Genomic DNA, 27124 nt, shown 5'->3' on the forward strand with positions numbered 1-27124 from the left:
TAGGTACTTTACATTGAGTTCAGATCCTAGTCTGCTTTACTGCCAACAACAAAGGACCTCTCACATAAGAAAAAAAGGTGGTTCTTGACCAGGGAGTTGTACGACTCCTTGTTCTTGACCTGCCCGGTACGCGAACCCGTCGAATTTATTTTACATAAGAAAACCTAAACTAGTCACATTGAGATGAGAGATGTACACAAATACAATGCTTGCTCCACTCAGCACAAGCCACTTGAAACCCGAACTGAACACAGCTTGTTTGTGGAAACCCCAACCTAGGTATGGACTAGTGTGAACCAAAAAGGTGCTGGACACGCAACATTTAAATACAAACAAGTACAAGCAAGGCAGAACAGAGAATAAATAAAGGCAACAGTCGTGATACATGATATGTGCAAACACAGCGAGAGAACAAACCTTTTCTTGCAAGTCAAACGTTTCAGGGTCCTGGTGCACGTGAATGTTGTCGAGTAGAAGACGCACTTCACCAAGGAAAGCGTTATGGCCAAGGCGGGCATTGTCCCAAACTGATACCCACAGTGTACGACCAGACAGCTCAGCACGCGATAGTTTGTACTGCAGGAACAGTCACAACAGATCACAGCAGTGAAAAGGTTTCAGACACAGAATACACAAAGAAAGTTTTGTGTGTCATACATACCATTTAGCAAGGTCTGGACTTTCTTGTGCTTCTGAAAGCTACACACATTGACAACCTACCTTCGCCAAAAGCATTACAGGGTAGCCAGCATGGCACTGAGTGGGTTCTCTTGTGTTTGTGTGCGTGCGTGTGTGTGTGCGTGTGTGTGTGGGGGGGGGGGGGGGGGGTCATCAGCCATGCAAGCTGTTGAATGGTCTAATCCCAGCACAAGTTGATATGTCTAACATAGCTGTTCGCTATCATCGCTTCCGCGATGGGCATGTCTGAGGTCTGAGGTGTGGGTGCGTGTGTGCGTGTGTGTGTGTGTGTGTGCGTGTGTGTGGATGCATCCATGCATGTGTGGTGAGGAGTTGCAAATAAAGTCATTTCGTGAATGAAAAATTCAATTTCATTAGAAGCTACAACGTAGTTTGATAAGTTGGAAGAGGAAAGCGGGATAGGGATAATATGTTCAATAAGTACCTGCAAGTCTTCACTGTATACCGGTGACGTTGTTTTCTTGGCTGCTTTCGTTTTCTTTTTGCTGGACTTTGCCTTGTCAGGCACCAGGTACGTCTTCACATACCTGCTCATTGAAACACAAAACAGATCAACCAACCGGCAAACATAAAATAACATAATGTCACCAAAACAATAGATAATCCAAGGGCAGTGGTAATAACTCAATAAACAGGCATTCACATTACAAAGCTCTGTAAAATAAAAAAGAGTCCTACAACATGCTCACAATAAGCCCATGAAAAATAGGTACATGTGCATGTAGTTAGGACACAAGAGAAGAGAAAAGTTATAGTTTAAGAGAACTACAGATGAGGAAAGTGGGGATGTTAAGGGGGGGGGGGGGGGGGAGTAGCTGCTCTGAAAAATAGCAGTCTGGAGAGTACTTACGGATCAACCAAGCCATTGCTGTGCGGACTAGCCAGTCCTTTGCAGCCCTTGACCTTGACATGCAGACAACCATTGCCATAGTAGACTGCCAATGTGATGTTACCAGTCACAACTACTGATTTGCCAGCGCTAGCACCTGGTGCCATGGTAGCCACACTACCCACACTGTACAGACTGGTGGTATCCAAGTCCTGACAGAAATCCACACACACATACATACACACAGATATCAACATTAGCAGAGCTCCTCAAATCTACAAACACACTGCTGTTTGAGAGTAGAGGAGCAGACTGTGCACACATGTATGCGCTCATGGAAAGAATAGTATCAAATGCTCAATACAACTGCTACAAGCAGTGCTCCAACCCGAACATTGATGCACATATCCTGAACACATCTACACTCAGTGGCATTCAACAGTACTAGTACAGCACACAGAATTTACAGTAGCCCACTCACCTTCACTTTGCTGGGTATTGCACTGGCTGGCTGCACTGACTGACCACCACCACCGCCGATGGGGCTGGTGTGCTCCACACGGGATCCTTCAGAAGCGACACTGGCACGGCTGACAGACACCACAGGAGCGCCGGAGGTGGCGGGATCCGTTCCACTTAAACCCTCCGTACCACTGCTGCTCGTCTTGATGAACTCCAAGGACCTTGAAGCAGGCACGGCAATGCCAGACGCTGACGCTGCCATGGCCTCTTGTTTCAGAAGGTCCTCCTGGATAATATGGGTTTCAGGATCTGCCGCCGGTGGAGCCATATCGCTGAACTTGACCTCTGGGCTTTTCTGCAAGGGAAAAGGGTTAGGAAATAATCAGCAGAGACGGTTAGGTGTGCCCAAATAAAGAAACACAAGTACTTGTATGGAATTATTGGAAAAGCCACTAGTAACAGCACACATCACAACAGCCTCCCCCCCCCCCCCCCCCCCCCTCCCACACACACACATATTCTTACTCAATTCAGTACCCCCCCCCCCCCCCCGCCATATACTTTGGTCTGGGACTTACCAAGTCAAAGAGAGGTATTTCACGGGGTGATTCTTCTGCAAAATCGACAGACGCCATCTTGAGCCGTACTTCTCCTAGGAACGTGTTCCTGGACAGGGTATGGTTGTCCCAGACCGACAGCCACAGGGTGCGGTCCCTCAGCTCACTCTCATTCATCTTGATCTGTCACACAGATGCAAGCACACATCCAAACATCCACATATACATGCACACACACACACACACACACACACACACACACACACACACACACACACACACACGCGCACACGCACACGCACACGCACACACACACCCATGCACATACACACACACACACATATGCACATACACGCACACACGCACACACACACACACATACACATACGCATACGTGCACACGCACGCATACACATAGTTTGGCATCACACGCCGCAGTGAAGACATACACTAACATAAACATACACACTCCGTAAAGAGATGGACTGATGCAGCAATACACTACATGTACATGCCTCCAGTCACACTCACACTCATAGTCAGACATTGACACAGCAAAGAGCTGGGGATGATGTAGCTGGGAAAAACTTGTCTTCTCTCCCCCGCTGTGGGAATGCAAAGAAGATGCAGATGACAAACTGGCATACGAGTAAAGTATATGCAAGGCGGAACTCACAGAAAGCGTCTCGTCGAACCTAGGATCCAGCGTCCTCTTCTTGGCCTTTGTCTTGCGTTTCGTGGCCTTGTTCTTATCCGGCAGCAGGTACAGCTTGATGTACCTAACAACATGAGCACAGCAGCAAAGGAGCACATGTAGCCATGCATGCAGGTTGAAGACACTTATGACTTGTGAGTATTCTTCTGTGCACAGCCACTCTTCCAATGACATAATTTCCAAGAACAAGAAATGGCAGCAAGCAAGCCTTCTTCAACCCTATCCTCCTTCAACATTATGGGAGCAACACTCTACTAAATATACAAGCAATCTGCCCCATACGGACATTCTGCGTGCCTGTGATGCAGAGGACAGCAACGAGAGAGAACGTGAATGTGTTCATGGTCCATCACTGTGCTGACTGTGTGTGTGTGTGTGTGTGTGTGTTGTGTGTGTGTGTGTGTGTGTGTGTGTGTGTGTGTTGTGTGTGTGTGTGTGTGTGTGCATGAAACTCTTGACATGGTGGTACAAACATCAGACGTAATACGACAATACATGTATGCGAAGTCATACTGAAGGCTCTTGCTGATGGCCTGCGTAGCTCACCACTGTCGCAGTGTTTATGCAAACATACACACATGCACGCGCACGCACCCACCCACCCCCACACACACACCCACACCTATGCCGGCAAGCTAGCTTACGGATCAGCCACGGTTCCTGGTCCACGCGGGGGAGCCAAATCGATGCAGCGCACAACATTGATGTGAAGCTTGCTGGCATGGTAACTAAGACCGAATGTGACAAAGCCAGTTACCACCACGGTACGCATGCTGCTCATTCCACCAGCTGCAGTTGTGATTGTCGACTGGACACTCTCATAACTACCAACACTGTCCTGTTGGCCACGCACACACATCACCACCACCACCACCGCCACCACCACCACCACCACCACCACCACCACCACCACCACCACCACCACCACCACCACCACCACCACCACCACCACCGCCACCAGAACAACAGACAGACAGACAGACAGACAGACAGACAGACAGACAGACAGACAGACAGACAGACAGACAGACAGACAGACAGACAGACAGACAGACACACACACAGAGACAGAAAGACAGACAGACAGGCAGACAGACAGACAAAGTGATGAGACAAACTTTCATCCACTGGGAAAACTGAGAACTCCAAGCTGCAACTTTGGTCAAACGAAATGAATTGCAGGAAGCAACGTAAACACTACAATCAAGATAACATGAAGCATAATCACAATAAGATGAGATAATGTGGAGGCTACGGATAGGCTGGCTATGATGCCGGCTCACACTGGGCACAAACAACCCTAACCCTAATCATGCAGGTTCCAGGGTACCCCCCCCCTCCCCCCCCCCCCCCTTCCCCGGTCTTTCCCATACAGCTACTCTAAATTTAATCATTCCCCCGGCCATGTGTGTGCGCAAGCAGTTTCTAACTGGGGGAGAGAACTGACCCTTCTTGCCAAGCGTGGCGATGGCTTGCTGTGTCCCTGCAGCTTGGGTCTTAAGCGCTGGCTCTCCGGTGTTGGTGCTCCGGACATGGACGGAGTGCCTACAGACACCCTGGCCAGATCTCCGCCGAGAATGTGGTCGGTGGTCGCCTGGCTATTCTGTACGTGCACACAAACACATCAACGCAAAGATGGAAACTCTGTGGAGAAGTGAACAACGCTCATCAAATGTACATGTACAACAATAGCTCTCGCTGCAGTGAGTTTGCTTTGTCGCCGTTCAACTAATTTGCCGGTGTGTTGAGACTTTGAAGAAGAGACTGTCCAGTCTCATCACTAGAATCAGTGGTACAGTGCTGGTGCATCTAGCTCACTATGAAGCTGAGACCCCAGGTTGGCTAGGTCTCACCACCTGATTGCTCCTCAATTCCAACCAGATTGAATCAATGGGCGCTTGTATAAACATTTTTTTTATATAACAGAAACATGGATATCAAGATGGCAATGTGCACAGCAAACTCAGACAGTGTACTAGTACCAGGACTGACCTGCTCAGCCAGAGGGTACTCCAGCACGGTGGCATCGCACAGGTCGACCGAGTCCAGGCGCAGGCGCACCTCGCCCAGGAACTTGTTCCGGCCCAGCTTGGAGCAGTCAAAGACGGCTATATGCAGGATACGACACTGCGCATCCTCCAGTGATACCGGCCACTGCACACAGTGATAAGGCAGACACAACAGGAAAACAAAACGTCAGCATGGCTGGCAAATGGCTGGCAGCAAAAATGCTTTGTTGCTCGTTAGATTTGTGATTGGCTCGGCCAGTGACTCTGTACTCTGCTGACAAGACCTAGCAAGGCCGAGACAGCTAGCCGTCTGGAGATGGAGTAGCAGCAAACATATTCAAATAAGACTGTTCCATCGCATCGGTACGAGTAGACAATAGCATGTAAATGTACAATTCAAGGCAATGTTAGCTCTACGGAAGTATAACAACTTACTGTCAATGTGGAGTTGTACTGGGGGTCAACAGTCTGCCGAGCAGCCTTGGTTTTCCGCTTTGTTTCCTTATTGGCATCCGGCAGCAGATAGGCCTTGACGTAACTGGAAAGAAATGAAGTCGTTGCAACGAGAATGCGGCACAGCATGCAGATAAGCACAAAAGAAAACAAAAGCGCACGTGTACGCACTTGTACGCACGTGCACATACAAACAGACAACGGAGAATGTGCACCCACACGCTCATACTCCAGGAATGCTTCTCTACGGGCATGGAGCACTCTTCGTAATTTCTAACGTCAGGCACAACCCATACACGTCGGACCATATTGACATGGAGCAAAATCATAACCGTCTACGGTGCAGTATGCGGCTGGCCGTGCAGCGTGCTGCCAAAGAACAGGAGCCTTCCTGAACCGCGCACAGGGAATGTCGGACCCATGCGCATTTACTAGTATGTAGGTATTTCTTTATTCGAATTCGCAAGTACACACGGGCTACAAGCCCAATTGCGTGTACATGGAAGCGAATGCGAGAATGGAGTTAAATAAGGGGGGTTAGAGCACTCTACAAAAGCCTGATGTACAACACACAGTGTGTGAATTGTCCACAAAGTCCAACATACAACATACAACATACGTGCTAGTAAGCATGCGTGTTGCTTTGAAAACAATAAGTTGAGTACAGCTGTTGGCGGGCAATGATGATGTATCACCGACACTGCAACAGGATGATATACAAACTGTTCACCGACTGAACAGGCATGCAGTACCATGCAGTGGCATGCACACAAAAGACATCCAAAAACACTCACGGATCCGGGTTGCCAAACCGGTGTGGATTGGCTAGGTTGATAGCTCTCTCCACAGACACCTGCAGCTCGTCGTGCCGGTGACAGATGGACATCTTGAGAAAGCCAGTGACGCCGGTGAACGATCCTCTGCTGCCTTTAGACTGGGCACTGAGACCGGTGGACACACTGAACAAACTTTCGTGACTAGACTGTAAGCACACAACGTAAAGAAAGAGTGTTCCCATTTACCAAGCAGGTCGCTTGGAATAAAACAAAAAAACTCACTCTGTTGTGCACACAGAATGTGCACGTACGCACGCATGCACCTGCCACGCACACACGCGCACACACACACGCGCACGCGCACACACACATCCACTCTGCTACAACGTGATTCTACATACAAGGACCACAATAACCAAGGCATCTGGAATGCACCAGCAGCGTGATCAAAGTAAAACTCTTACTGATTTTTTCACACCCATAGGCTTGACAACAGGCTCAGCAACAGGTGGTTCGGAGTCGACTTGCTACAGCACACCCAGTAGAAAGACAATAATCAAACATTACTTTGAAAATGGGGCAACAAAGGCTTGCATGCCTGTACGCACACGCACACGCACGCACGCACACACACACACACACGCACGCACGCACACACGCACACATACACGCACACACCCGAGCACACCCGAGCACACTTTGTACTCGGTGCTAAAACGATACAATGTGCAAAGGACAACTCTCGCCGCTGGACTGCAAACTCTGCCGGCAGATCAGCAATCAGTGCCATCAGCCCCAGAATGTTATCAAGAGATTACATACTTGAGCAGATCATGCAGGCTTTGCCATGGGCAGGATTCCATGAAGCAGAGCTACTTAGGGGGTATTTAAAATGCACATTGGGTATGCATGTGTAGTTCTAGTATCCAGGTAGCAATAGGTTGGGAAGTTAGTAGTCAAACTACTCATACACAGCAGAATGCACAAAGGAGGTTTACAGAGTTCGTCACAACTCACAGTTTCTTGCACAATGCAGCAATCATCAGGTGACTTTTGGGTCATGTTCAGTGGAACTGGGCCAATATAATAGCATCGTTTGGTGATAGCTAGTGGGTATTCTCTGTAAACCTCCGTTGTGCCTTTTGTGTGTATAAGTGCTCCACATTATTGTGTTGTGTTGAGCTGTCCTCCTTGTAGTCAAACTACTCATACATTTCAACATGTGTCCACGTAGGGGCATGAAACGGGAACCAGAGACCCCCGGGGTACTCGTATGTATGTGTAGTTACAGCATCCAGGTGACCATACGCTGTCCACCTAGACTGGCAGTATATGGGAGCAAGAGCCCCCTTCCCCGGCCTGCGCAGCAGTCAGAAGAGGAAGAGGAAAGGTGCTTACCCGATCATGTAGCGTGTAGTGCAGCAGGTCACTACATCTCAAGTCTAGGCGCGACAGCGGCAGGCGAGTCTCGCCCAGGAAGCTGTCACTGCCATGTCCTACATGGTCCCAGACCGACAGCCACAGTATCTTGTCAAACACGTCATCGAACGGTACCTCAAACTGTGAACACAAGAGCAGGTGAAACAAAACACACAAGCGACACCACAGGGTTGCTGGTGAATCGGTTTCCTCCAATAATTTTACCTGATCAAACAGGCATCACAGAGCTCACTGAAACCAAAAGAACTCACACTAAGGCAAACACTGGATGTAAAAAGGAAAAAGAGGAAACGAGAAAAAGCAGTAACTACATGCTTAGAAATAAAAGTCACACGTACCTCGAATAGGGAGTTGAAAAGCGGCCAGCACGTGCCTCGCATCGACGGGGAGATTTTCTTAGTGGCATGCTCATCGTCGGGAAGCATATACAGACGATAATACCTGCACACATACATAGCCAGGCACACACACAGAATGTACAGGAAACCCGGTTTAAAACAAACCATTCCTCCACGTATATGTTGACCTATGGTCGAAAGACCGCCTGTCCGAAAGACAAGTTTTCTGTGCACCATGGGGCGGTTGCGAAACAAACACAGGCTTGACCGCACTAAGGTGCTATCCCCCCCCCCCCCCCCCACACACACACACACATACATATTCTACACAGGTGAAGAGCAGATCTACACGTACAGTACATGTACCTGCTATAAGCAACCACTGGCATAAGAGACAACCTGCCTTCAGAGACCACACACCTCGGTCCCCAAACCATGCTCCACCGTATTCCACCGTGCTTTCGACAACTGTCTACAAAGACACCAGCATTCTATCAATTTCTATGCATGGAGGGTAGCTGATGATGGACCTGACTGTGCATGCTCTGCTTTCGATCAACCAGATTAAAAATAATCACAGCAGGCGCCAAAAGAGCAAACAAGAAGTTGTATCAAGAGAACAGAACCATAATACTCTTGGTATAACTTATCAATATGACCAAACTAGAAAGAAAGGAAAGTTAAGCACACGCACTACAAACACACCATTCCAAGCCAAATACGAGACTACACGACGGAAAACCTACGGATTCGGCAGGCTGTTGGCTCTGGGATTGGCAAGGCCTTTGATCTCTTGAACTCCGACAATGACCTTGCCACCCTTGTACTGGACAGATACGGCCACAGAGCCGGTGACATCCAGGTCACTAGAGGCCACCTTGTGAAGCGGAGTTGGATCAACCTCAGAAAGACTATGGCGATCCGGATCAAGCTGAGGCTGGAAACACAAAACCACACACATACACACACACACATGCACACACACACGCACGCACACACACACACACACACACACACACACACACACACACACACACACACACACACACGCACGCACACACGCACGCACACACGCACGCACACACACACGCACACACACACACACGGACACACACACATGCACAGACACACCATAGATATAAACATACTGTTGAATGGCAAGGTACGGATATGGCAAAACTGGGATTCAACAGCATCAGATATGCCGAAAAACTGCACACCTGTATACTATGGAACTAACAACACCTGTATACTAGTAATGACAATCTTCATGACCCAAATTTTCGCTCTAATGCATCACTGTGCATTGCTTATCCCGAAGAACAGCCATTAAATGCTATTGCCACTGTGTACTCAAACATGTAGAACACAGGCGAGCCAGAGCAACCCTACCAACAGCAGCCAGAGCAACCCTGCCAACAGCAGCCAGAGCAACCCTACCAACAGCAGCCAGAGCAACCCTACCAACAGCAGCCAGAGCACCACAAGACACAACCTCAACACACATAATTATACAGTAGCAAATGCCCTGGACCAGCACAACTGACCTCCTCAGCTTGCTCCGCAGCAACAGACCCCTGGGCCTCTTCCTGCATGGAGAAAGCACAAAACAGATGCCTGATAGAACAATGCGCCCTTCACCCAGCCTTGGAACAGGCTCATAGCAACTAGTACAGACTAGAATTCTTTGCAGTAAAACTCTAACCCGCAACACACGAACAGCCCTCGGCTACAACAGCACGCACAATGATTGTTTCCGGAATTTTCACCCAGCAGGGCATCATCAGGGATATAGGAGAGGATACAAAGATGGCTAATATAAGACAGTACAGGGCCAGAATTCACACTACTCGTATGCAACAAGTCACAAGCTAGCAAGTCTAACGTTCAACTATCCCACCAGTACCCCTTCGACTCAAACTTTTGATGAGCGAAGGGGGGGGGGGGGGGGGGGGGGCAACATGCAGCCTTGATATACTGATTGCAAGCACAGCAATTTGCAGTTCTTGAAAGTGAAGGCCAACACCGGGTGAATTGTACATGCCCCAGAGCCACACAGCCCTCGATGCCATCGGCTTAGAGCATGCATTGGATGATGCCAGCAAAGACAAACTCTCAAGGTGCAGCTCTGAAGCCGGGGGTCAGATTTCATTCGACGGCATTGCAGCACGAGTTGCACGGCAACACTCTCCAGATGTCTCACTATCAGCGGAGAGGGCTAAATAAAGACCATAACCGTATCGCTGTACTTACAGCTTGTGTGGCTGTTGCTGTAGAAACAAGAAGAAAAACACAGACACAACACCGTACAGACCGTTTGCACGAAATAATCATTTGCATGATGTAATTTATAAATTTAAAACAATTAAAAAATGTAGGGTTGGAGAACAGCGTCATAGAAATGCAGCTACCATAGGACAGGAATCCCAACATTGCCAGCACTGGGCCATTACGGAACCCACCCCACCCCACCCCCATGCCGTGCACGCACAGTGCATGGCCATGTGGTACCGCTAACCAAACGAAATACAACAACTAACTCCGGACATGCCCATTAGAATATCCTCGCTGGTCTAGCCGATGTACGTGAACGCACGAGCCGGCCCCATCATGTGTACGGACAACCAGGCTGCGGGGGAATGCTCGAAGAGAAGAGCAGAACCGGTGCATATAATTATTATGTACATATGTATGCTCAACGCAATACGCAGCAAAGGCAAGGTTACAGTCAACTTCGCGTATAACGACACTCGGCGGGGCATCAGAAAAGTGTCCTTATTAGCGAAGTGTCGTTATTCCCGAAGTCCCATTATAATGTATTACAGTTGGACGAAACTTTGCTCTGGGCATGGACATTCTGACGTTATTCGCGAATTGTCGTTATATCTGCAGTCGATATTAGCGAAGTTGACTGTTACATGCGAATACAGAGTACACGTACATGACAGTGTTGAATGTCACAATGCCAGGCAGTCCAACTCACATGTAATGGTGGCCACACTGGTCTGCTCGGCGAGAGCTTTCTTCAGAGTCTTGCACACTGCCGGTAAGGGCCCAGCACCAGCGGTCACCTTCGACGGGGATATATCGCCGCCGTTGGGCCCCTGCTGGTAGAACCACGTTCCCGTTTCCAGTTGTAACTCACTGCACACACAACAATCACACAATCACAGAGTTCATCTGCAGCTCAAGACGTGTGTCACACCGCGTGTTGATGGACACATTTCAATGAGAAGAACAACAGAAAAGCGGTGGGAGTTGAATATGGGCATTGATCCTTGAGGGTGGTGGTATTCCTACGCGTGTGAAAAAGATAGTCTGGCCGACTCGCAAGCAAACAGTGAAAACAACTCCATTTTAGTAACCTATCCTTGTGCCGACTCTATTATCAATCACCGGCATATTTTTCGATTCTTTTAACTACATGTGCATAGGATCTGGTTGTATCTTTCCCACTTGGTCATGTACACTACTTACACATGCACCATCTACCAGTAACTTGCATGTTAGGGCTGTCCAGTGATAGTTGAACCAAGCCGTGTAGGCATGCAGCAGTTTTAACTGCATCAGACCATGAGATGTAAGTTGGGATCAGGATCTGGTGTCAGCCTTTCATGTAACACTTCAAGTAACAATTATTTTGAAGTACGATTAGTGAAGCTGCCCAATGCTAATGCACCAATGACGCACATGTACCAATGACGCTCATGTACCGATAACGCTCATAACGACGGTCATGCACACGCTGGGAAAAGTTGAGAAAACAGCACCTACCGGTTTACGCTGCACTTTGAGCACTCCCACGTGTTGTTGTCCCGTTTCCGGCAAGCCTTGCAAACCTTGGAGGAGCATTTAGGACAGAGGGCGCCACGGTTGAAGATAATGCCAAACTCTGTACCGCAACACTTGCAGCCATTCTCCGAGCGAGCAGCCTTCTGGATTGACTGTAGACGTTTGGCCGTTTCCCTGAAGCCAGAAGTAAAACAGCACCCCATACTTATAGCAAGACATCCAGCAAATAAAAGACGTGTTCACAATACTGTATAAGTACAAATTTTTGTTTACGAAATTTTTCGTTAGAGCACTCCCCAGCAGGTTCGTTACTTACTAAAGTTCGTTTTTGGTGAGGTCTGTCACCCCGAACGTTCGGAAAAAAAACTTTATTTTGGTACAAACTTTAGTTATTTCGTGACCCCTAACGAATATAGCAAAAGTTAATTCCAAACGACACCTTGTACTTATACAGTATCCCGCTCAACATAGAGGTTAGGAACTGTCTGCAAATGCCGATAATTTTTTCCCAAATCTGTAAAGAAATTTGTAGTTTCCTCATGTTATATCCCGTGTGCCCAAACCAACACACACGCGCGGGTACAAGGCATGTAACAAATATCCAAGTCTTACTTTTCCAGAGGACAACATAAAGTTAAGACTAAAGAAAAAACTAGCCTCAGGTTTCTCGCGAGCAACATGTGAGGTTTCTCACAAGTACTTCCATCGGATCCTTGTCAGGTAGATACAGGCAGAAAAGAAACTGACCCGTACACAAAACTTTTATACGACGTACCGTATTTTCCAGAGTATAAGCCGCACTTTGAACACTCAAAATTCACCCCAAAAATGGAGGGTGCAGCTTATACTCCGATGATCAAATTGACGATGATAAATAGGGTAGATGTCTGTATTTCGTGGCAAAAAATGGGGGGGGGGGGGGGAGTGTGGCTTATACTCCAGTGCGGCTTATACTCGGAAAATGCGGTACATGTGATATAAGTAGCAGTAGGATTAGTGAGAATGAACACACCAAAATAGAATGTGTCGACTCTCAAAACTAGCAAGTTCTATAGTCGTGCACGAGTGGTGGAGGTGAGAAGAGGTCAGCGTAAGCATGATATGCGCCGTGATAACAATAGATGACAAATGGACTGAATTTACAATGTGTTGATGTCCTACCTATCAGCCTAAGTGTTAGTATGCTCTGTTGTGCTTGTCAGCACAACAATCATGGTGCCTTGAAAGGTTGAGCAGAACTTTTTTTAATTTCGGTAGAGAAACCAGGCACCTAAACTGAGGGTATACCTAAAAGGTACTAAAGTATACTGAATGTGAAGGAACGAGCGTGTACAGTTGCGCTCGGTGAAATCAGGCCTCGAGTGCTTATTCGGCGCCCTCAACTTGCACGGCCCTTGGCGCCCTGAAAGTGGTATGAATGCAGCTGGACGCGCACGCAAATACAGTGATGTACATGTACTCAGCACAGGTTCTGCGGCACCAGTTTTGCACTTCGGGCCGGATTTCACCGAGCGTAACTGCATGATGCAATGCAGTTTATATCCAGACAGATCTTATAGCGCGGAAAGAAGACACTAGTCTTTCTTTGCTTCTCACTACTTCTCTTACTTGTTACTATCTTGTCTAAGTGTGCAGCTATTGTTTCAAGCAATTGCGCTTGGCTTTATAGTTTCACAAAGGAAATTCAGGAAATATGGTCTTCTGTGATGGTATTTGTAGATGAGTGCTGGTAAGCCCACAATGTGTCGCTTGTGACAGCTGAGAGTGAGTTCAACTTTTTTTCAATCTGCGGATCATTATTATTTACTGGTAACTCGTGGATACAGTGGTCCCTCTATAATCCGGCACCATTTGTGCCACGGAAATCTGCTGGATTAGGGAGGGTGCTGGATTAACAAATCTGATCTACTGCTGCAATGTGCATGAAGAGGACATTTGGCTACTGAAAATTGTGCTGGTTTATCGAGGGTGCTGGATTATAAAGTGCCGGATTAGAGAGGGACGACTGTACTAGTACTATTGACTATTTAAATTAAATTAATTAGAACACAAAGAGAAAAAAGTATCTGGCAACACTTACTTGACCTGAACATCTAATTCTTTCTGTGCTTCTTCTTCACGTTCAAGAACACCGAGAATATGCCGTCGTTCTTCCTCGCTCAGGAAACTAAAATCATTGGCATCAGGCTTCGCCATGGTGCACCACACTTGTTCGTCAACAGCCTACAGATTATCGATGCATTCCATGACTTCAGAAGTGAACACAAAATATTTTCTTCTTAGCAGCAGGCTGACAGGTGCATTCAGCTCAGGTCACTGGCAAGCAACACGGTTCCCAGTGACAGGATTCCGGCTCGAAGCACAATTACTACGGCAGAGATCAATGTCAGAACAACACGAATTGATGGCTGGCCACATGGAGAGAGTAATATCTAATGTTCTCAATCTCTTCAAAATCTTGTACGACGCTTCTCAATCTCCATAAAATTATTGAGTGGAAATTGCCAACTTGACTTTCGGCTCTGCAATGCAAACAAACTACTTCTTGAAAGACTCGACTCCTCTGGTTTGACACAAAAAGAAGAGGTGAGTTTCAAGTGGTAGGGTGCTAGTGCTACATTTCAGGAACAGTCGGCCAAAATGATGATGACGGAAGACGTGCCGCCGCTATTGGCAATTGTTCACTTTCATCAACAACTGCAAGTCAGCTGTGAGAGCTGATTGGATGAGTGCTGGTCCGAGGTTATCGTGACACCCATACTGGCCATAATAGTAGCCTAGCCCATGCATGGCATACTGCCGCATTGGGCCAAAGTCCATACACGGATATCGATACAGCTCATCCTTGCATGCTGCATGCTAGCTGACACCAAAACAGATGACCCAAACCAGAAACAAAACACTCGTACTGAGCATGAGTCGTAGATCTAGCGTATACGTAGTCGTACAAAAACTTACTTGATGATAACTTAATCCAACATGTGAAAAACTTACTTGTATCACTATCATGTCTTTTTCATGACTGTGTAGATCTTACCGGTACCACGTGTAGGTCTACTGAGTACAGTCGCAGATGTACAAATCTGGGATGACGCTGAAACATCGGAGGCGGAGCCACCCGCCGGCCGTACCGGCGTAGGTCTACGAGTACGAGTACGAATAATCTTTTCACTACAAAGTAGAGCCAGGGAGTCGTCAAATTAATACCAATTATTTGACAACTCCCTATAATTGTAGGCCCTCCTTTTCACAGTTTTACCTCGAATGGTTCTTCACATTCTGTACATCATGTCTCATTGTGTATCCGTAGTTTGAGGGAAAGGTGCAAACGGGAACGGCCGGAAGCTTGAAGTGCAGTGCACTAGTATTGTGGACAGATGCGCGCACTAGATATAGTGGCAGAGTAGACTACTCTGCCACTATATCTAGTGCGCGCATCTGTCCACAACTAGTACGCTCTGTCAATGTCATCATCACTGACAGCAGGCATTCAGGAAACCTTCCCCATCCGCCTAGCGCCTATTGAATTTATTATTATTGGGTACCATCAAGCGTATAATTATAAGCTGGGAGCTTATTTAAAAAGTTTACTCGTGTAGGCCATGGGTAACAGTTCTATTCATGTGCCACTATTGTACTTACTCACTAGTGAACATCAGTTCATCATACATCATACATCATTACATCAAGAGTATATTAAAGCATTAATAACTTTATTAGGATGACCCAAAGGCAAATCGCCTATCGAGGGGTTCACCCCGTTGAATGGTTGCGATATGACAAAGCAAAGAGGCAACCATTGTGCGTGTGGGGGGGGGGGGGGGGGGGGGAGTTTCGAACTATGCACAGCGATTTATACTCTTGATTACAAACAAAAAAGTCATGTTATACAGTCATGTTATACAGTCATGTACATGACTAGACTGTGCTCAAATGCCCGTATTAATGGGCAGAGCGTCGTACGCAAGAGGTACACAAAAGAAAGTAAAATAGGCCATAGGGCTGTTCCGTTGTTACTCAGAGTTCCATGGCAAAAAGCAATCATCAGACAACAGTATTATAAATCAGAGTTATGTGTCCACACTGACTACATGTAGTGCAGTACAAGTCTACAGACTGCACTCACAAGGCAGTATAGGTACATGATTGTACAATATATTGACAGCATGAAACAAGGTGTAGTGTATTGTACTATCATATAAATACCATTTATCACTCCCTTAGTATTGACTCACATAGATTTTTGCCATACCTAAGCAGTCAAATATTCCTGCATATTTCACTGCTTAGGGCTATATTGACCGCTTATATTTGACTCCTTTTTAGCGATTGAACACATGCTTTGGTCAGTCGTGATAAATCTAATATTGACTTCGTACTTGGTCAGTATAGGAAATAAAAGACCTCGTAAAAGACCTCGGCTTCGCCTCGGTCTTTTACTCGGCTTTTATTTCCTATATTGACCTCGTACTCAGTCAATATTAGATACGTACATGTACAATCATGTACTAGTACTCGTCCTTGACAAGTTGCAGTAGCAGTGGCAAAGAGTACATAATCACTACTTCAGTACTTGGTTAACTTGGCTGGTATATTTTCATTTTACTTTGCCAGACTGAGCAGGCATTGCTGCCTTCTTGACTGGAAAAGTGGATTGTCCAAGCTCTCACAGAATGACGCCTTGAAGAAAGGAAGATTGTAGTCTGTATTGATGCACTCTTGATGTCAGCATTCTCGGTTGTGCCGTGCGGTCCGTGGCAGCATCAGTACTGGCAGTAGCATTACACTGTGACTTAGTTTCTATGTCAAGCCTGCCAGACGGACATCAATACTTCTACACATAGTCATTTTACCCTTGTCTTTATTAATAACCACCGCAGTTCCCTGCTGGCAGCATTTTTTTGTTTTGTTTTCCGAGCCAATGGCAATCACACTGCTGTTTTCACTCAAGGCCAGACTAGAAGGCTCCTTAGTTTTGCCCAATGCTATTTCACGATACGGTTCCTATGCTTTATCCGACCTGGCTGCAGACGGGTGGAACTCTCTTCCACCCGAATGTCGCCAGGCAGCTTCCTTCGCAGCATTCATTAAGGTGGCTGGGGCGGTACAACTTTTTTGGGAAATTTTTGACTGCATTTTGGAGTTAATCGGCAAGGCAGAGATGAAATTTGAAAATGTTTTCTGGTGAATCTCTGGAGAATAGCTTTCTCTAGCTTCCTATAGTTTTATTTTTACTTTTGGACAAAATTTGAAAACGTTTTATGAAAGGTTCGTGTTATTTTTTCACGGACCTTTCATAAAACTTTTTCAAATTTTGTCCAAAAGTAAAAATAAAACTATAGGAAGCTAGAGAAGGCTCTTCTCCAGAGATTCACCAGAAAACATTTTCAAATTTCATCTCCACCTTGCCGATAAACTCAAAAATGCAGTCAAAATGTAATCAAAATGACACCTAAAAAGTTGTACCGCCCCAGCCACCTTAAGTCTGTGGGGACTGCCCTACAATTAATAATTATTATTTATAGTAAAACAATACACACTACTACTACAGTCTACTACTTCCAAATACGTACCACTATACCGTACTTTCCTTTCGGATTTTGCAACAAGTCCTACCGGGGCAGCCACGAATGAATCAAAGAGGCATTCTCTCAAGGCTTTCTGCAGAGCTTCTATGAATCTCGATTGAACCCAGATAATCTATCCTTCCAGGAAGCTCCCCCGGTAAGTACCCATTGCCTTTTGGAGAATCCTTCAAATAAGATACATGTACCGGTATAATGATGAATAACGGATGAGCATTCGACTCGTCTGAATGTTTGAAAGGTTTCCAACAATAAACATATCAAATATTGAGGAATGTACTACTCATCCCGTGCCAGCTCACCATGACCCATGCAATCAACATACACACATCTTTCTATAGCTTAGTGCAGGGTAACAGCAACTTTAAGGCCCGACCAGGGAGTAGTATAATACCAGCTTACTACACTGTACTTTCTGGTCCTGACATGTGCAAGTGACATCAATTTGTTTCTTAGGGACCATCCGTAAATATAGATATTCATTTTAGAAACGAAAACTAGTCGTATAGAGAGAGGGGGTCGAGCGCCTGTTCGTTTCTCGAAAAGTATCGATGCACAGTTTGTATGTGTGGGCACGTCCAAAAAAAAGAGGAAAGGTATCGATACTATGTGCCGTTTGTATGTGTTCGTTTCTCTAGGAGGGGGGTTGAAGAGAAATGACTAGTTTTTGTTTCTAAATAAATATCGGTATTTAGTATTTACGGATGGCCCCTATAGCTACCAGCATGATATTGATCACTACACATGATACGGAGGTTTAGCAAGACGAATTTCATGTTTGTGTTCGCACTCCAATGAAAGTCGAACTCAGTGATGAAATTCGCGTTATGATGAGGATTAGCAAACAGAATTTTCACTTGCACGACGCTGACAGGTTGTACTTCAGAGTACATGTGTACCGGCACTGACAAAGTAGTAAATTATTGACTGTCCCGAAACGAATCCGCGATTCGGGTTTCGACAGCTTTTCCGAACGAAAAGTGCGAAAGTTCGCAATCCAGTTTGCGAAATCAAACGCAAAATTCGTGATGCTAAACCTCCGTAATTACATGACCAGTGGCCAGGTCATATCATCCAGTCTCTGGTAAAGGAGTGCAACTGTGTAACCTGACCGGAATTTCACCCACAAGGACATTCCAGTAATTTCATACCACTCACACAGCCATCAAGGAAAGTGTAAATTCACTGACATTTACAAGGTCATGTCAACAAATTACGGGTCAGGGGCAGCAAGAAGCCAGCAAGTCAGAGATGAGGTGCTGTTCAAATACCGTACAAGCAGAACAGCAATGAGGGCAAGACTGCATGCATGGCCTACACCAAGTCTCAACAGAGGAGCAGCTATTCTAGCCTTAAAATGTACTGAAATACATTCACAAAACGGGATGTAAAGAAAGAGAAAATGAAAAAAGTGCGGCAGACCAGGCAACCTAAAGATGTATATACAAAATGAGCAAGATGGAGTCAAGCACACATGCACTCACACTCACTTCAGAGCTGTGACAAACACACATGCGTACACACAGGCACACACCACGCGCACAACCACCCACGCACACACACCACGCGCACACACCACACACACATACACACACAACAGAGGCAAACAAAAACGACGCACACTAACACACTAACACACCTACATCTACCGACCACCACGTCCGCGGCTGCTGCCACCTCTGCTGCTAGGCGGACCGCCGCGTCCTCGTCCTCTACCGCGACCTCTACCACGACCACGACCGAGGGCAACTGAATAGAACAAGAAAACACAATGAAGCCAAGGTTGCTTAGACTGGATGGAGACAATATCACAAAAAACCCAGACACAACATGCATTGTGTGTACCAAGTAATACTATAATTATAGTCTGCTAACAAAAGACCAGCAGACTTCACTGACCACATTTTCACATTTTACAAGTATGTGCTACAGCTTGCATCTATTGTACCCAACAGTCAAGGTCAATACAACCAAGAGTACATAACCCCCCAAGAGTGTGCAACTCCCACATACCCTGCTGGCCTGACAGAATTTCAGGTTGACGTCATTATTTATGATGCAATGCTCCTTGCACCAGTGATTTACAACATGTATACAGGTGTCAACGTATCACGTTTTTCTTTGCAATAATTTGTACAGGATTAGATGGGCTTCGGTCCACCACACGTTCCGGATTCGTCTGATAATCCGTGTACAGTGCGCATTAAAAAAAATGACATCAACTTGAAATTCCATCGGGACAGCACCCATAGTCGAGTTGCACGCTCTTGGAGGTTATGTACTCTTGATACAACCAATGCATACGGGAGGGGGGCTGTAAAGAATGAAAATCAAAAACAAAATTCGGCTCTTTGAGGCAGGGGTTTGAAGAGCTGTTCGCTTCATCAATGACGTCGACGTACTGATCAGCATATTATGGTTGTGTGTTTGTAATGTGAGGGGAATGGGTAGGAGGAGAAGTTCAGGGCACACAGCATACTGTAAGTCAACAAATATTCGGCGCATATTTATTTTCGGCTATTTTTGGCACAATTAGTTTCATTCATTGCTATTTTACGACTATTGTCTCCTCGTAGGTTCAACTTATCGAAATATTTTCGGCCTGGTCATGCTTGGCCGAAATTTTGTTTTGCAAGGTGCAGTGTGACAGTGTATACAGACGGCAGCAGTACAGGCCGAAAGTTTGATGCGGCCGAAATGGGTTTTAGCCCTGGCAGGCCGAAATTTGACTGGCCAGAAAATTTGTAGACTCACAGTAGTAAAAACAAGTGAGCGCCATTTTCGATTGAAATCACTTTTATGCATGGAGAGTTGGAGACACATAGTACATGGCCATGCACCCAAAGACCGAGCTGGGGGACTTCAATCAGTTCATTTTTAATCGATACAGTTTGGCTTGCATGTGTGGCCAATTAGCAAAGTATCTGTTCGTTCAGGCATATTTCTCATGTCAAGGATGGTACTATAACTGTAATACGTATCGGGTACTGTATTTCCCCGGAAAAGTCACACGAAGTCGTTACGTTGGCGATGGCGTGTTGCTCCCTACATGGGAGCTTGCACTTTTCCTGCCGACTTGACGCGTATAAGCCACACCTATATAGATAAAATCCCAAGGCTGAAGAAGGAGAGTGTGGCCTACTTCAAGTTTGACTTCTTACTCAAGCGAACACACAGGCACAATACATCCGAGACCTGGAAGTGTGGGCGTGACATAAAATACGATTAGACTTAAATCGGGAAACACAGTCTGTAGTAGATTCCTCAAACTCGTTAGCACCATGTTTTTCAGATATAATGTACATGTACACCATAGATCATCAAAAATCGACCCAGAGGCGGGCACAAGCGAACATTTCAAGGGCAATCCTACCTGCAGTCTAACTGCGAGGAAGAGCCACGCACTGGGCATGTTACGAATGAAGAAACTACACTTGAAGGACAGTGACTTTGTGTGAGATGATTTTGTTCCGCGCCTGACATCTCCCAGAGTATCACTTGCCGTTTGCTATCTTGTACTACAACTCCGAGTGGAAAACTGTTTATCTCTACTACTGTTAGAGCTCAGCCGACTTGCACAAGTCTGGCGAACAACTCCACGCGATTCCCCATCTTACTTAAATTAGACTATCTTTTCTTCATGCTCCCCTGGAGGAAGCAGGTACTCGGCTCTGCAGTGCCCTTCAGTTACTATGTAGGCCCGAGCAATACAGGGCCAGCACAACGGCCAAGCCATTACATTTTGACTTGTGCCATGGTACCGTGAGCCTTTCTTCAGTACTGTTTTATTAACGAATTTTTAATTTCATGCTTTGAAATTCGGTTTTGTTATCTGCAAAAATGACGCGCACATATTTAATACATGTATGTACAGTCGTTTGCCGGTTGACATCCAGAATTCGCTAACATTTTATGTTGTCAATCGACAAAAATCTGGTGATCGTTATATTTAAAATTTTAAATGGCGTCAAAATATGTGGTCTTACATCAACTGGGAACTTCTGATCTGACACTAGGGAACATGGGGGCAGAGCATGGGATTCTTGGACCTGCCACTTTAGGAGCTACATCAGACCCTTTGATTCTTGAAGGCGGTGGCTTCCCTCCCCGCGAATGCGGAGAAGTCAGTCTGACTGACTCAAACGCAAACCGTGAAATTTATAAATTTTAACCCTGTGTGTACTGATTTCCAGCACAGAAACAGAATTAGAATTTTCAGCACAATTTTCACCTTCAACAGGCTATAACTTTGGCCTCCATCACTTGATTTTTCACAATCTTGGGCTTGTTGAAAAGCTCTTGGCGAGAGCAAGGCCAGAATACCAGATTTTATCAATCAGCCGCGGGAACACTGCAAAGTCGTCTCCAAGCCCGGTATGCGAGCAAATTCGGCCCATCAACGCCATTCCACTCTATCGCAGAACGCTCAAATTTTTTCGAGGCGATTCAAATTCTAGTGATGTAATGTGAGGGATGCCATGAGCATGGAGCTTAGAGTAGTGACAAAAATTTCTCGACCACTGTTGTGCTGGTTTACGGTACTGTAAAATATGTAATTTTAGATGCATCAAAATTTCGGTGCCAGGGACCTGCCAGGGACCTGCCAGGTGTAAGGCCACCCTTTCTTTTTTCGTTGTTTAACGTCCGCGCCCGCGTACCTTTTTGCCTCCGACCGAAAAAGAACAAGTAGTAGTACCAATAATATGCGAAGTTGTAAATACATGATTGTGTAGTTTCACAGTGTGCCGATCATGACCTTAAACTTATAATCTTGCCTCCCGGCCATGCCTTTGTCTTGTGTTCTTTTTCTTTTTTTTGTTGGCTTTTAAATATCGTACGGTGTGTGTCCCAGTAAAAATCCAGATGTAATGAATTCATGACATGCTAACTCCATGCTATGTACCTGTTTTGTTGAATTCATCAGGCATGTGCTCCAATGTACCATCAAAGAGTGTTGTTCTATGCCTGCAAGTGCCGTTAGACCCAGAAATATTGTATATATCACATGCTTTACTGGTCAAAATGTTTGATTGGGGTTTCCAGTTTTTGGAATGGGCTTTTTTTTCTTTTTTTCGCCCATACCTTTTCGCGGAAAAAAGGACGTTAAACAATGAATTAACAAAGGGTGGCCTAATGTAGAATTATGTGACCAGCTTTCCCTTCACATACAGTGCATACTCTAGTGCCTTTTAGGTGTAATTTAAATTTAGGTGCATGTCTTCTCTACCGAAATCAATGAAATTAAAGTTACACCGAAAATACTTCCTCCGCGTCATTAAAATTGTCGCTTCCCAGAGCGATTCTTCGAATTTATTTTGTCCACTCGAAGGATGAAGGAATCAGCTAGAAATTGAGGCAGAGCATTGTCGACGGACCAAGCTTTAGTTTGTGGCCTCCCGCTTCGCTTCACTTGCAGCTAAGGTCGACAAGGTCTTCATCAGAGTTTGAGGCAGACTCTTCAGCACTCAACACGCTGAACAAGACGCGCGTTCAAATTCAGGTCAAGAAACTTCGTTTTCAAGCGATCCATGCCTCCAGGTGGCAGGCGATGAAGGCAAGCTAGCATTTTTCAAGTACACTGTAACGACCTTCCAGCGGGATAGGGTAAGCAGTTCCGCACTTTCTTTCCTCGGCAAGCGCTTCGCTGATTTTGTTCGTGTTTCAAGACCTGCTACCTTCGCAGCAACATGCGCCACAGGTAGCGCATTTTAGGAATTTTTAGAACACTTTGTTCTTGCCATCGTCAACTTCAGCATTTCGTATTTAGGAGAGATACCAGGATTCTTATACCCGAGCTTGCAGTCTTGTAAAATGCCCAAGGAGCGATGTGGGACGGCACGAACTCCAGAAAAACGATATGCGCTCTAAGGCGGAATAGTGCGGAGCGCGATGAATTTGCTTGGTGCGGAAGAGAGCTCCGACAAAGTCCGAGACCACCACGGCTTCAGTAACAGGTAGACATTGCGCAGGAAGGGTCGCACCAATGTTCGAACACAGAAAACAGCGATTCTGACAGTCTGACTAAGACGAGCCAAGTCCCAAACATTGCGATGTGCGAAGCGACAATTTTAACCTGTTCAGCACGAAGGACGTAATAATACGTCATTCAGAATACCACTGCACCACGGAGGACGTAATATTACGTCCTCAGTGTACATCGTGCATATACGCGATTTGTCTGGATCGCGTGCGTTCAAACTATCATAACTCAGTCAATTCTTGGTCGATTCTCACGATCGAAGTATGTATCAGGAAGAGAAAACTCTCAGCTTGCGATAGAAACAATTGCCGAAGCGATACGACCCCGGGTTGTTGAGATATGCGACTCGACACGGCAAATTCAAAGAGAATTTTTTGCGCGATCTGCAGAACGCGTATTTTGCATTTTCGATCATTTTTGCGCTACCTGCTGCCATGGAAACTAGATTCAAATGATGGTGGCGGATCTCGGGAGTCCTCAAAAAAATTTGAGCTCGATACGAGCAAGGAGGGCGAAATGGCAGCTGAGGATTTGGTCTCTTGCCCGTGCTCAAGTCTGTCGAGCGCGTGGGTGAAGTTTGCCAGACTGTAGCATGGGCGTTTAGTTTCGCTCCGAGCTGAGTTTGGAACTAGTTTGTGCTCCTCGTCTCAAGACCTTTCCAGGAAGCTCAAGATCGTGGAATTCGTCCAAGGGAAGGTAAAGTTATCGATCCTTGAACAGGTAGTACTTTCATAGGAAAAACACCACTTTTGCAGGTGTTGCCGTGGGGAGGCATTCAGGTAGCGTCGTGCTCAAAAGGTTAATGACGCGGAGGAAGTAACATGTTTTACAGTGTGTCTAAGCTCTAGCATTCGGGTATTGAGCACGTTGGCTTCGTTCGCAGCTTCCCCGCATGCTATATATTTTTATGTATAAGAAATTCTTAATCGGAATCGCGGGGTGACTGAATACATAGAATGACCTTGGATCAGAGTGGACCCAGCCAAGAGCAAGCCTCAGGTCTGAGTCCAGTAGATCTGTCAGATGACCCCGACTTTATCAAACGAATGGGTGTACGCTTTTCAAACATGAACTGATCACCCTGTCCTACACAACTGTTTAGGTACTGAGTGCAAACATGTTGTGCCTCATTCATCTCCTAGGAGAGGAAAAAGGAAGAGACATTCAGCAATATGAAGCCTAATAAAGTTATATAAACGTACCAGCCTCCTTCTTCTTTGCCTTAGCCTTGGGCGTGTCATCAATCAACAGAGTATCCAAGGGAAGACTGTCTGGAAGAAGGATGTAACGAATATTGTTTCCACGAATGGTCAATGTGTCCAGCGCTACGGGATCTCTGTTCTTGATGGTCATCTTGACCGATTTTAAATGAGTATTCATGCTGATGTCCACACCTGCACAGAAAAAGTGTCATGAAAAAAAGTATCATGAGCCAATTCAAATCAAACTTGAAACAACAAATTGAGGGTAAATATATCACACATGAGAAAAAAATTCGCCAACACCACAACGCTTACCAGTAACTGTTCCATGGACTACTGTTCCATTTTTCAGCTCGATTGTTACAGTCTCATGACTGAGTTTCATTAAAAACCTAATCACGGAAGAAAGTACAGAGCACATTCAGAATTATAAGAGATGAAGAAAATTGAGTGAGAAGGCGATGGGAACATCACTATCAGTGGAAGAGGAAATTTACCTGACCAACTTCATTGCAAAGCTGGGCGTCTGTCCTGGTTTGTTAGCTTCTTGCTGTCCAAATTATATAAAGCTACTCCTTCGTACAATTTACATAAACAAGCTGCTTCAACACTTGTATCCTCAGATCAAATTGGCTACTCTCACGACCCTTCGCAAAATAATTCAAGAAAAATGTGCCATATCCCCGGACCAGATATCCCAATCAAAACACGTTCGGCCATCGCACTTACTTTCTTGTGCACTGAGCTAGCGCTAGCGCGCTGTCAAAGAGGCGCCATTTTTTATCTATGCACGCATGCACTGACAGTTGGGGACAAGACCGTGTCCGGTGCAGCGGCAGTGGTGTCGTTGGCCGACAGACACCCAGCGCTGCGACATCTCACCGCTCTACAATACACTACACTTGACGTCTCGTTGCTTCGCCCAATGGTCCTTCGGCAAAATAGAACATTGTACCGTAAAGTACCGCCAGAGCGCCCCACCATCTCGTCCTTTCGTGGCCGCCTTGTGGAGGTGGATTACTGTCTGTAGGTCATACGACACGGGCCTTGTACAAACATTGCACATTGTGCAGTCAATCCGTACCCAGTTAACCTTCGAGCTCCACATAAAAGCATACCAAGTGTGACCTTAGGACACGAAGGTTCTCACATCGTACAAATTAAGTAGCATTCTGCCATACAATTTTCTTCCCTTGGCTGTAAAATCAAGGTGGGGCGCTCTCGCGAGACGGGGCGCTCTGGCGGTACTTTATGGTACTGGCAGTCTGTGCTAACTAGGCCTTTCCCAAACCGGCCATTTATTTCTTATCACTCCCTTAGTATTGACTCACATAGATTTTTGCCATACCTAAGCAGTCAAATATTCCTGCATATTTCACTCCTTAGGGCTACCGGTACATGTATATTGACTGCTTATATTTTGATAAAAAATGCCAAATGTTAAAAATAGCCAAATCACTTCGTAGGCACCGTTCAACTGCGCAACCCCTAAGCAGTCAAATATAAGCATTTAATGTGTAAAATTTGCTTTTCTTCTGGCTGTTTCTCTGCTCCGGATGGCGGAAACATGGCTGGTGGCAAATGAGAGCCAGTTTATCGTAGATCAACATTGACCAGAACATTTGGTGCATATAATTTAATTCTCCCTGCCACGTTGGTATAACTAGTGTTGGGTGCTTTGCCATTTTGTGTAAAATGTGTAAAATAAGCCCCTGAATGGACGAGGAGGGCAGTGAATTGCTTCCGCAGGGCCTTTGGACGACGTCAGGCCGTCTTGCCATCACTAAAGACAATGATGAAGAACAGTAGGTCACGGAATACACTCTGTGAGAACGAAAACATGGCTGCGATGCTATGCTACCTATCCAATTCTACCGTATTACACAGCCACTAGTTACAAATACAAAAACACGGCTTTCGCGGCATACAATGCAGTTGACAGATTAATTTTCATCCACTGGCAATCCTTGAAGTGATATCTATCAACTTCAGAACATTGATGACCGAATATCCCAGTTTGTGATGCCATTTTACAAATTAATTTGTTAAAAAATGACACACCAATTATTTGAATCCTGAGAATACTATGAAAGTAGGACATGATTCAGGACACTTTCCAAAGTAGGATCATTCCCATTTTTTGAGACAACGGGCATGAAGGATAGCACTTCCACTTGCAACAATTCATTTGGACGTAGCTTGCCTAGAAGTGGCTGAAAAAACGTCATTTTACAACCATGTTAAAAAAGCCAAATCACCTCGTAGTGCAGCATTGTCACTGCATGAG

At 45.9% G+C, this 27124-nt stretch overlaps 2 protein-coding genes across 3 annotated transcripts in view; both read right to left on the minus strand.

Annotated features, from left to right (window-relative positions):
* Window positions 1–14925, minus strand: part of LOC135815215 (titin homolog) — a 51036-nt gene extending 36111 nt beyond the window's left edge. The window contains exons 1-20 of one of the 2 annotated variants that reach the window (XM_065328477.1): window positions 14151–14925; window positions 12053–12244; window positions 11262–11422; window positions 10532–10548; window positions 9826–9867; window positions 9025–9215; window positions 8279–8381; window positions 7899–8060; window positions 6965–7027; window positions 6519–6706; window positions 5707–5809; window positions 5255–5416; window positions 4710–4865; window positions 3907–4100; window positions 3224–3326; window positions 2569–2730; window positions 2010–2345; window positions 1550–1740; window positions 1124–1226; window positions 418–576 (exon numbers count right to left, since the gene is read on the minus strand). In XM_065328477.1, the coding sequence (XP_065184549.1) occupies window positions 418–576; window positions 1124–1226; window positions 1550–1740; window positions 2010–2345; window positions 2569–2730; window positions 3224–3326; window positions 3907–4100; window positions 4710–4865; window positions 5255–5416; window positions 5707–5809; window positions 6519–6706; window positions 6965–7027; window positions 7899–8060; window positions 8279–8381; window positions 9025–9215; window positions 9826–9867; window positions 10532–10548; window positions 11262–11422; window positions 12053–12244; window positions 14151–14266 (2904 nt within the window). In that variant the 5' untranslated portion in view covers window positions 14267–14925. The remainder of the gene's footprint in view (window positions 1–417; window positions 577–1123; window positions 1227–1549; window positions 1741–2009; window positions 2346–2568; window positions 2731–3223; window positions 3327–3906; window positions 4101–4709; window positions 4866–5254; window positions 5417–5706; window positions 5810–6518; window positions 6707–6964; window positions 7028–7898; window positions 8061–8278; window positions 8382–9024; window positions 9216–9825; window positions 9868–10531; window positions 10549–11261; window positions 11423–12052; window positions 12245–14150) is intronic. The other variant, XM_065328476.1, reaches the window with a different exon arrangement.
* A 3907-nt stretch (window positions 14926–18832) lies between these two features.
* On the minus strand, window positions 18833–25544 carry LOC135815219 (small nuclear ribonucleoprotein Sm D1-like). The gene is made up of 4 exons (XM_065328484.1): window positions 25335–25544; window positions 25153–25229; window positions 24838–25029; window positions 18833–19404 (listed from the first exon to the last, which is right to left on the minus strand). The coding sequence occupies exons 1-4, from the start codon at window positions 25346–25348 to the stop codon at window positions 19301–19303; spliced, it is 387 nt and encodes a 128-aa protein (XP_065184556.1). The 5' UTR covers window positions 25349–25544; the 3' UTR covers window positions 18833–19300.
* Window positions 25545–27124: the final 1580 nt, after the last annotated feature.

The sequence above is a fragment of the Sycon ciliatum genome, chromosome 4 (assembly GCF_964019385.1).
Source record: "Sycon ciliatum chromosome 4, ocSycCili1.1, whole genome shotgun sequence".
Lineage (NCBI taxonomy): Eukaryota > Metazoa > Porifera > Calcarea > Leucosolenida > Sycettidae > Sycon > Sycon ciliatum.